Source organism: Echinops telfairi, unplaced genomic scaffold, assembly GCF_000313985.2.
Source record: "Echinops telfairi isolate 266 unplaced genomic scaffold, ASM31398v2 ScPeMD7_9;HRSCAF=40, whole genome shotgun sequence".
NCBI lineage: Eukaryota > Metazoa > Chordata > Mammalia > Afrosoricida > Tenrecidae > Echinops > Echinops telfairi.
In genome coordinates, this window is record NW_022103906.1 from 35056368 (window position 1) to 35067269 (window position 10902).

Genomic DNA, 10902 nt, shown 5'->3' on the forward strand with positions numbered 1-10902 from the left:
CCCCCGCCATGTTATCTTCTTGTTAACTAACAAATGAAAGCTTTTTAAAACAAAACAAAACAGGGTCCTATTTGTAGGCACAGAGGTTAGGGCTGGTACACTCCTTGGGTGGGGGCCGGGGGCACACAGTCCATGCCCTGGCGGCCCTGCCGAGGCCGGAAGCGCTGCGGCGGTGCAGGTGAGTCCCCGCCGCGCGGACCAGCGAGTCAGCCCTCTTCCTCCCGCCCGGCAGAGCGGCTCGGCGAGGGCGCCCTCTTCCGGCGGCTCCGGCGGCTCCCCGCGCGCCCGCCTCCGGCACGTCCGACCCACGGGCCCTGCGCAGCCGCTCGCCACCTGTGGGTCGAGACCCCTTCGGGGGTCGAACGACCCTTTCACGGGGGCCGCCTAAGACCATCGGAAAACATTTCCCATGGTCTTAGGACCCGAGACACCCTCCTCTAGCCGTCTCTGGGCGGGTCGGCCCACCTGCAGATGCGCCCCCAGACGAGTTACCCATGCTGCACTGTGCTTCAAGACAAACTTTAATTTACTTGTCATTAGAAAGAAATACTTCACAATATATAATTACATACTGTTTTGTGATGAATCACTATGCTTTAATGATGTTCCATTTGTAACAATGAAAATGCACGGGGGGGGGGGGGGGGGGGGGGGGGCGGGGCGGGAGGGAGAAGGGGGGAATCAATCACAATGACTGACAAAGAACAACTGAAAACACGGGGGAAGGGAGACAGTGGTCGGTGTAACATGAAAATAATAATTTATAATCTACCAAGGGAGTATGGTCGGAAAGGAAGAGGAAAAAAATGAGCCGATACCAAGGAGTCAATAGAAAGTAAATGTCTGCAAATGAATGAAGGCAACGTATGTATAAACATGCCTGATGCAATCAATGGATTGTAACGAGATGTAAGAGTCCCCAATAAAATGATAATTTAAAAAACACATCCTGCATATCAGATATTTACATTATGATTCATAACAGTAGCAAAATTAGTTATGAAGTAGCAATGAAATCATTTATGGTTGGGGCTCCCTGCAACATGAGGTACTGCATGAAAGGGTCGCAGCATTAGGAAGGCTGAGAACCACTGCTCTAGACTCTGAGGAGATCATGCCCTTGTGGCTGGAAGAGTAAATCCCCTCGACTAGTTAAACCAACCCTTCTTCCATATTACAATGAGTATTGGAGAAAGTGTAATCTCAAGGCTTTTGCCATCGGGATATTGGTGGATGGCTCTGTAACAAAATCACTAAAAGAGAAAAAAGAGGTTCTCAACTCACGGCCATCAAGTCGATTCCGACTGATAGCAACCCTCTAGGACAGGGTCGAATTGACCCTGTGAGTTTCCGAGACTGTAACTGTTTAGGGAGTAGAGCCCATCTTCCGCCTGTGGGGCAGGCGGTGGTTTCAGACTGCTGACAGTTATCCGCCCAAACAAAACCGGAAAAGAGAGAGGTCTGAAAGTGTTCTGTGGAAGCATTCAGGAACCACTTCTAATGCTAATTACAGTCCTTTTAGGGATGCGGTTCCCTCCACTTGGGATGTATGGTCGTCAACGGCTTTAAAATTCATGGACAGTGCAAAAATAGAGGCGCGTGTGTGCATGTGTGTGTCTTACTATTTGCCTGCTGGGCAACCAGAAAGAAATGCCACCTCATGCAGGACTCGAGTGGGGCAATCTACAGAGAGGGGCCTCAGAAGCCGAAACCCACCAGCTGCTGCTGTGCTGCGGCCCCTTGTGGTGTGGGACGACAGTGGATAGTTCAAAGGTTAGGAAATGGATTTCTGGGAATTAATATGCTTCTTGGTTCAGGAGTTTGGGCAGGGGGAAAGGAGGGGTAGTGAGATGGTGCTTCCTGGTGTGATCCAGCCCTGGCGTGTTGATGTTAAGTACCATCGAGTTGATCCCAATGCACTGCTTTGGGGTGCAGGATGGAGTTCCTCTCTAAGGGAGTCCGGCTTCTCCTAGGTTGAGATGGCAGTCTCTTGGGGAGGGATGGCCCCCCTCCGTCTGAGAAGCAAGAGAACCGGGGGAGGGAAAGAGGGGACTGACACTGTGTAAGGAACTTTCCGTCTTGTCACTGCTTTCTTTCGGAAGGTGCAGACCGCCTTCTGAAGGTGCCAGTCTTTGCACTACTCCTGTCGATATTCTAGAGGACGGCATGCTTGCCAATGCGGAGGATCAGTGAGACAGAGGCAGGCCCTCAACCAGACAGACTGACACGGAGGGTGGCTGCAACAATGGGCTCAACAGCGGTGAAAACGTGGATGGCGCAGGACTGGGCTGTGTTTTGTTCTGTTGTACTTTGGGGCGCTGTGTTAGGCAGGCTGTTTATCCGCCAGGCTGGCACAATAAACTATCTCAGGCGCTAAGAGTCCAACCTAACCACCATCACAATAAACTGAAGTTCCACAACTCTCCGTGACCGTCTGCTAACTGTCCCGTGGGGCCGGTGTGGAAGCTTGGCTACTTCGTATGCAGGGGTCAACCGTCGGCCCTGTCCACAGAAGCGGCGTGTTGCTAGCCCCCTGGGGCCTAGCTGCAGGAGTGAGGGAGGAGAGGCTGCAGAGAATCTGTGAGCAGAAAAGAAGGACTTGTGAAACTCTTTCCATATTTAGAGAAAAGTAACATGTGATGTTTGCATTCTAAAGAAAATGAGGCATGTTTTTGGTCAGAGATGATCACTGTTGTCTAGGGAATTCACAATTTCATTGCTTCTGACTCTTTCAAAAGAGTCCACATAGGCCTGCCTGATCGGATTCTTTCTTTTTGAGCCTCATGTCCTCTATTTGAGGAGTTACAGGGACTTGGTACTAGGGCCATCTAGGTACTTGGTCTGCTCCTCTCCTCAGACTGGTAAACAGAGTTTTATCTTTTTGAGGTTTTCCCCCCCTTCTTCTAGTTCTAGGTTTCATAATGATGCCTTGGTACCCTAAAGAAGCCAGAAGAGACATGTATCTTTGAGGGAGCATGCCTAGTTGTTAATGGGCTGACAGTGTACACTTCATTCTAGGTGGGAGCTGTCCGTGTGTACTTACTCTTCTCAACACAAAGCGCTGACCTCATTCTCCACCCCCGTTTCCCAACTGCAAGGTTAAAAGTGAGGCCATGATAGCTTCCAAAATCGGTTCATGCCTGGGACTTATCTGAAAATCTCCATTGTCGGCCTGAGAAACACAAATTTTCCATAAACACTTCCAGTCCTTGCTGTGATTACTCCCACCTGCATCTGTGAATGCACCACAGACAGACCTTTGTGCAATAAACAGTGTGGGGGCCACCTCTGACCTCCTCTGGCTTCCCTATTGCCATAAGCCTCCACTCTCCACCCTTCTTTACCTGTGCCAGCACCAACTGTTCCTCACCCACTACTCTACTTCGATGGTGGGTTCAATAACTCATTGCAATGACCACACAGAACTCAGGTAGTACTCACAATTAAGACGGCTTGTTAAGGAAGTGACTAGATGACCACAAGATCAGTACAAAGTAAGCCTACAGTCACTGGTCCATAGCAACACCTCTCCTCAGCCTGCAGCCGAGTCTCTCTTTGGGCCTTAGCTTCTCAGCCATACAGTCCCTTAGCTTCTGTCTGTGTGGGCCAGGATGCCAGCCTATCTGTTGCTCTGTCTCACAGTTCCATAGTCTTGGGCCAAATGAGGAGAAAGTACCTTTTAGTCTTGTGATGCCCCCTGAGTCTCTGTGCCACAGTTGCTGGTGCACCTGGTGTTGGAAGCCTCCGCTGCTTCAGACAGGTCTTGGAGGTTGCCCTTCCCATGGTCCTCATATTTCCGTGTCTCTCGTGACTCTTACACACAAAGGAATGGCTTTGGATAGAGGTGTGCTTTTTGTCTTTCAGCCAACCACATGCCCAAAGAAAACGAAGGATGCTGTTGTAAGTCACACTCTCTAGTAGTCTTACAGATGCCCCCCCCCCAGTAAACAAAGGGTGTGACTTGGTTCACACTCTCTACAGAGGTCAAGACTTAGCCCCAGCTTAATTCTGTAACAGAGAACTCCCTCCAGAATGAGATCACAGCCATAAAGCACAGAGCCTGCAATGTCACGTATAGTATACATCTAACCATAAGGAATTAAGGCAAGAAGGGCCTTATTAACTGCCTATCTCTCACTTGGCTTGTCATTGTCTGAACCTTTTTATATCGTAGACACAACTGAAACTAAAAATTCCAAGTTTTAAGAGATTTTAAACGAGCATAAGTAAGATGTATTTACTTGCAAGAAATACATTTCCTTTTTGGTGGCTTTTAAGATATGACGCCCTAGATTCTCATTTGTAAGCTTGGTTTTGTGTTTCATGTTATTCTATTCATTTCTGTGATGACATTACTAGGGACACGGTTTTGCTCGATAGTTTGATATATCCTATTACAAGTCAGGAACTTTGGGGCCAGAATCAAACGTTGAGCCTCTTAAAGCTCTTGACTTTAAAAACACCTGCATTTGCTTGGACTCTGCAGTGTACCAAAAGGCCCTAGTGCCTCCCCTCTCAGGGTGTTTTAATTAAACTCCCTTACTCTGAAGTTGACAAAAAGATGTCTCAAAGAGGGGAAAGAACCTGCTTGGGAGGAAGCCCTGGGAAATAGGACACGTTTTCTTGCTCTCCAGTTACAATACCTCTCACGCCCTTTCTACTATGTCTAACATTCACTGGCAATGGGAAACGAAGACCGGGCTCAGCATTTCGTGCCTGTCATATTCGTCTGTAGAAAGTTTGTCAAAATTAACTTCCCGTCGACCCCTCCTTCCAAACAAACCATGGAAAGCCAGGGAACCCCGCGACGCGGCGCAACCTCGGAACCTCGTCTCCGAGCCAAGGTTTCCGCCCGAGTCAGCGGAGACGCGACCGGAAGTGACGCAACATCGCGGCGGGCGGGGCCTCACTCCTACCGGAAGAGGAAAGGGCAGGTCTTCGGCAGGTCGTCTCCATCTTGTTGCGTCGTTGGAGCCGAGGGCTTGCTCGCTGAAGGGGTCATGCGTGCCGGCGGGTCCCCAGGGTGGCCCCGGGCAGGCTGCACGGTGCCGGGGGGACGCCGCTGCCCCGACTGCAGCTCCGGGGCGCTCGTGGAGGACTCGCACTATTCTCAGAGTCAGCTGGTGTGCTCCGACTGCGGCTGCATCGTCACCGAGGGCATCCTCACCACCACCTTCGCTGACGAGGGCAACCTCCGAGGTACCCGTGTGCTTGGGCGGGGGGCAGCCGGGTGACTCGAAGGGCGGATATTTTTTAATCCCCCCGTTGACTGCCGCGCGCACCGAACCCTGAGAGAGAAAACCGCGCCGAGTAAACGGACCAACGGCCGGAGGCCCGGATGGCGCTCGGCCCTATGCGCTTACCGAATCCGGACTACGTAGTAGGCCTGATTTAAGTGTTGGGTGCGTGTACCTTGCCTGGGTTGTGCCTGGTGAAGGCCTTATGGGTTAATTTTTTAGGACTGTAGCAAGTCGTTTTTAGCACTAATTGGCATCTTCCCCCACCCCCAACCGCCGCGCTCAAATTCCTGACCAAGGCAGCCCTCAAAATGTGCAGCCAGGGAAATGGCCCGAGTTAGAGGCCCCGAAAAGGCGATTGGAAAGTTGGAACCGTTGATTTGTTTTAGTGCTGGGCCCTAAAGGCGAAGTAAACTATTTGATGTCCATTGTCTTTACAGAGGTAGCATATAGCCGAAGCACCGGAGAAAATGAGCAAGTTAGCCGCAGCCAGCAGCGAGGTAAGAGTTTGTGACAATGTCTTTAAAGATCATCATGGATAAGTCCTTCTGCTTGCTTTTCCAGTTTGCCGCTTGCTTATCCAGCTTGCTTATCCAGTTTGGTGCGTTCCTGGTGTGGGGGGTGGGGTGGGGGTGCTGTGGAGCCAATTCCAGCTCTTAAAAACCTCACCTGACACTAGAACTTCCCTATCTGGGTTTCGAGGCTGTAACCCTTTCAGAACGATACAGCGATCTCATCGTTCTCATGCAGAGCCACTGGCAGGGCTGACCACTGCACCAACAGGGCTCCTGGGTGTCGTGCAGAGTAGACAAGAATGGTATTTGGAAATGAAGGATGGGGGAGGATGGTTCTTAGAGGGGCAGCGATTCAGAATACGATTGGAGTCTGCTCAAGGGCACATTTGAGGTGCCTTCCAGGAGCCTGGATAAAACTTAGGTCTGGCCCTGATGAGTCAAGCCTCCAAAAAGGGTGGGCTCAAATGTGATTTGTTTGCATAAATGCCATTGTGCCTTTAGGGGTGGGGAAAAAAAGACCACTGTCACTCCTGTAATTGTGGAAAGGTGCATTTGTGATTGGCATCTGAGGCCACATTAGCAGAACGTTTTGGAAGCTACACAGTAGCTCCTTTGACCTGCCCCCCCCCACCCCTACCTGCCCCTAACCAAAGCTCTGGGTTTTCTCAGGCCTCCTTCGAGTGAGAGACCTCTGTCGACTTCTGCGGTTGCCGTCGACATTTGAGGACACTGCAATTGCTTACTACCAAAAAGCATACCGTCACCCTGGCATCCGTGCTGCCAGGCTGCAAAAGAAGGAGGTGTTGGTGGGCTGCTGTGTCTTGATCACCTGCAGGCAGCATAACTGGGCCCTAACCATGGGAACCCTCTGCACCATGATCTATGCCGACTTGGATGTGTTTTCTGGCGCCTACATGCAGATAGTGAAGCTTCTGGGCCTGGATGTGCCATCTCTGTGCTTGGCGGAGCTGGTGAAGACGTACTGTAGCAGGTACCTGCCGAGTCAGGAATCACAGGGTTGGGATGGCAAGGGATTGGTGCCTGTTTTGTTTCTAAGACCTCAATCCTCTGACCATTGGCTGCTTTTTTTTCTTTGTTTAAACCAAAGCCTGGCTAAAAGGATGCAGGAGAGAAATTCACTTCTTATCTTTATTCCCCAGTACTAATAACTTTGAGTCCCATTTTATATTTTTGTAATGTTCTAATAGGTTACGTACCTGACTGTTAGCTGAAAGGTAGGTGGTTGGGCTCACCAGCCTCTCCACAGGAGAAAGATGAGGCGGTCTGCTTCAGAAACCCTGTGGAGCAGTTCTACTGTGTCCTACCAGGTTGCTGTGAGTAGGAATCAACTCCCTAGTGGTGGATCATCTTTGGTGTCAAAGGTGTTGAGTTTGAAGGTTGGTTTCTTACTAGCTAGTGACTGTGGACACGTTTTTCCCCCTAACTAAATTGCGGGGTCAGCTGTTCAAAACCACCAGGTGTTCCATGGGCAAAAGATAAGGCTTTTTCCTGTAGTTACTGAGCCCACAGGAGCAGTTCGGTTCTGTCCTGGAGAGTCTTGTGAGTCTGGTTTGGAATTACAAATGGGAGTTGATAGATGTAGTGGTGTGGATTAAGTGAGAGCATTTGTGAAGCACTCGGAGTAATGGCTACCAGGGGGTGCTTAATAACTGCTAGCTGCTTTCTGTAGTCCCTCTCCCTTCACCTAGGAAGCAAGACTAGCCTGGTAGAAACTTGCTGCTCAGCAAGCTTGTGTGTTCCTGAGGGAAAAGCCTCTCCATCTTGAGTGCACTGTGCTTCCTCTCCTTGGAAAAGAAATCCTTTCTGAGACCTGTCCTCATTTTGGTTGTTTCAGCTTCAAACTGTTCCAGCCCACCCCGTGTATGCCAGCCAAGTTTGTGGAAGACAAAGAGAGGATGCTGTCGCGGACATTGCAGATAGTGGAGCTGGCGAATGACACATGGCTGGTGACTGGGCGACACCCTCTGCCAGTCATCACTGCAGCTGCTTTCCTGGCCTGGCAGTCCCTACACCCATCAGGACGTCTGGCGTGTTCCCTTGCCCGGTTTTGTCAAGTGGCAAATGTGGATCTGCCCTACCCTGCTGCTGCCCGCCTGCAGGAGCTGCTGGCTGTGCTGCTGAAGATGTCTGAGCACTTAGTCTGGTTGCGGATCTTGAAACTCAACAAACGCTCTGTGGTGAAGCACATTGAGGACCTTCTGCAGCACCGCCACACTCTGATCCACAAGGCCTTTCTGGATGGAACAGGAGAGAGGGAGGCCCAATCGAGTGGCCCACAGCCAAGGATGGAAGAGGAGGTGGGGAATAGTTCCTTAGATTTGCCTCTGGGGAAGCGCCCAGCTAGTCCTGGCCTTCTCCTCCCTCCTTGCATGCTGAAGCCCCGAAAGCAGCCCCGTCTCCCACCCACTGTTCGCCCAGTCACTGGAGATGAGGATATCTCTGACAGTGAGATAGAGCAGTATCTGCGCAGCCCCGAGGAAGTTGAGGACTTTCAGAGAGCCCAAGCTGCTGGACTGGCCACCAAGGATGTTCCTAACCAGCCCTGATGCACACCCCACATGCGCTCTTCACACCCCATTCTGACAGCAGCTTGATAACGGGCCCAATCGTTTCTAGATAAATTCATTATTTCTTGGGTTTTGTTTGTTATTTCTTGTGTGAAGGAACCCAGAACGGCAGTATGATGCGTTCAGCCCCAGGTTCTGAGTAGAAGTCAGGACGCAGGGAATGACCATGGGTACTCCCATGGTGACCAGAGCCACCTCGATGTCCGAGAGCAAGTTACATACGTTCATTTGCAGGGGGGTGGCTTTGTTCTTACGCCATTGGGAAAGTATTACGTGCGCTTCTGCTCACACTTTGAATTAGACACGCTGCTGCCTCTGCAGACCTGATGGGTTTCCCTGCTGTTGGCGGAACCTAGGGCATTTCCAGTGGTAGCACCCTTCAGGAGCAGGCACAGGTGTCTGTCCGTTCACAGGTGTTGGTCTTTGTGTGTGTGGTGTTGTGAGATTCCTCATAATAAAAGAATCGTTGGTGTACTCTGGTTCTAGCTCTGAAGGTTTTGCAAAATTTTAATATATTAAAACAAGAGGCATCTGCTAGAAAACATTCTATTGTATAAAACCCGAGCTTTTAAAAATGTGTTTTCTTTGGCACTTTTCAGTCCCTCCCTCCCCTTTCCCCAGCATATTGCAAAAAGCTCTCCAGTGCTAAGGCATTGGCAGGGTATGTAAACAGCAGCCAGCATATGTGGAAGAATAATAGAAAGCTTTTTTTTTCTCTTTTCCCTAATATTGTCTGTGCAGCAAGCATAAATAACAGGATCCATCCTAAGTGTGGGCTCCCCTCCTCTTCCCTTATGATTTGTGCTGTGGTGGCATTGAGCTTGGGAGGGGACCAGGGCCAGGCTTGCTCTACTATGCAGGCCCAAGGTTCCCTCCACCTGCATTTGGCCTGTGATAAAAGGCTGGTGCTTGCTTACAGGTGCTGGTGTTGCTAAGTGGAAGAGACAAGGACCCAGATGAGCTCAGGGCTTCTAGGCACTGCTTTGCAGTTTGACTTGAGTCCAGAACCAGTTTGATGTTTTGGGGGGGGTCCACTGGTTCTAAAGATTGTGTGGTTGGGCGTGTGTGGTTGGGCGTGGTTCTTCCATGTGGCCTCAATGAGGCAAGGGCACATTCCTCCTCGATTCCTTGGGCCTGGTAATGGACATTGTTTCTGCCAGTAACCACCAGCAGCCATCCATCAGAGCCCCTCTTCAGACCACATTGAGGCCGTGACTGGATTCTACCCCAAGTACTAGCACCCTCTACTTCCTGCAATTCCTGACAACTGGCAGAGTCAGTTTTAGGTCTAACGCTTTGTCCTAAAGTGTGCCTCTGAGCCCTGCATAGGTTTAGGTGCTGCTCAGAATGTTTTTTTCATCCCCTTCCACTAGCCTACCTCACTCGCCCCTGGATAATCTCTGACAGCTGCCGTGCCCCACCCTCCCTTGCGTAGTTCACCTGAAAAGCAGCGCCTTATTCTTGTCACCTGGCTCATCCACTAGGCTGGCCCCTCCCATAGCCAAAACCTGGGTGGGTGGAGGCCCAAGGTCTAGGAAGGTAGTGAATAGAGGAGAGCAGGCAGTTCCCAGACTCCTACTGGGGTATCCTGACGAGGCTGGTGGGGATCATTGAGGCAATGTGGGTGGGTGGTGGAGTACCTATGGAGGAGCCCACCTGGGCTGCGCAGAGCCCTGCCACCGTGGTTATAGGTCACTGTGGGCTCAGTGGGGGCTTTCTCCCCAACACCAATAGGCACCAATAAGGCGACCAGAACTAGCCTGCGCCGGGACAGAAATGTATCACACACGTCTAGCGATTGTCCGTCGCTACCCCGGAGGGATCACCCTCTTGGGAAGTGGCAGCTTCTTGCCTCCAGGACCTAGAGCAGATGCGGTCACCCATCCCGCCCCTTCTAAGAGACACCTTGGAGGGGCTCGAGGCCAGCTTGTTCTCCAGTGCCCACCCCCATCCTAGACGGTGGTCTCGCTCTTCCAGAGGCCCGTCTTCATGCAGCCTCCGCCAGTGGCCTCCGCGCCCGTCATGCTGAGGTCGTATTTGCCCACCTTGGGGACGCCGTTCAGACTGGCCGCGTTGAGCGGGTAGGAGCGGCGCTTGCTCTCCTCCAGCGCCCCGCCGCCCTTGAGGCTGTCGCGGCTGGTGCAGCGCCGCTGGCCCGGCCGGCCCGCCCCGGGGAGCGGCGCGGCGCTGGTGTCGCTGCCCTCGGACGGCGTGAGCATGGGCTCGCCCTCGTGCTGGCGCCCGGCGCCCGGGCTGTTGCGGCTGCTGCCCGGGTAGCTGTCGGATGGGCTGTGGTGCAGACTGCCGCTCTCGCTGCTCAGCAGCTCCGAGGCCGCGGCCGCCGCGCCCCCGCGCAGGGCCTTCAGCCGGTTCTTGCCGCCCGCTTCCCCCGCACGGTGTCCCTTGGCCCGACTCTTGTGCACTCGGCGCCCATGGGGCAAGTTGTTGGGGTGGCGTGGCGCCAGGCTGCCCCGCGAGCCCGTGGGCTCCGGCTCCCCTTCCCCGCGGGGCGCGGCCTCGGCCCCCTGGCTCTGGGCCAGCTGCAGGTTGGTGAGCTTGCAG

The 10902-nt window shown here is 52.4% G+C and overlaps 2 protein-coding genes across 2 annotated transcripts in view; one reads left to right on the plus strand and one right to left on the minus strand.

The window, feature by feature from the left end:
• Positions 1 to 4968: 4968 nt before the first annotated feature.
• BRF2 (BRF2 RNA polymerase III transcription initiation factor subunit) lies at positions 4969 to 8814 on the plus strand. Its single transcript, XM_004696503.3, has 4 exons — positions 4969 to 5199; positions 5678 to 5737; positions 6422 to 6743; positions 7608 to 8814. The coding sequence occupies exons 1-4, from the start codon at positions 5001 to 5003 to the stop codon at positions 8317 to 8319; spliced, it is 1293 nt and encodes a 430-aa protein (XP_004696560.2). The 5' UTR covers positions 4969 to 5000; the 3' UTR covers positions 8320 to 8814.
• Positions 8815 to 10136: 1322 nt separating this feature from the next.
• The window catches only part of ADGRA2 (adhesion G protein-coupled receptor A2), a 46687-nt gene continuing 45921 nt past the window's right edge, over positions 10137 to 10902 (minus strand). Inside the window, exon 20 of the mRNA XM_004696502.4 lies at positions 10137 to 10895. Coding sequence (XP_004696559.1) covers positions 10293 to 10895 — 603 coding nt within the window. The 3' untranslated portion in view covers positions 10137 to 10292. The remainder of the gene's footprint in view (positions 10896 to 10902) is intronic.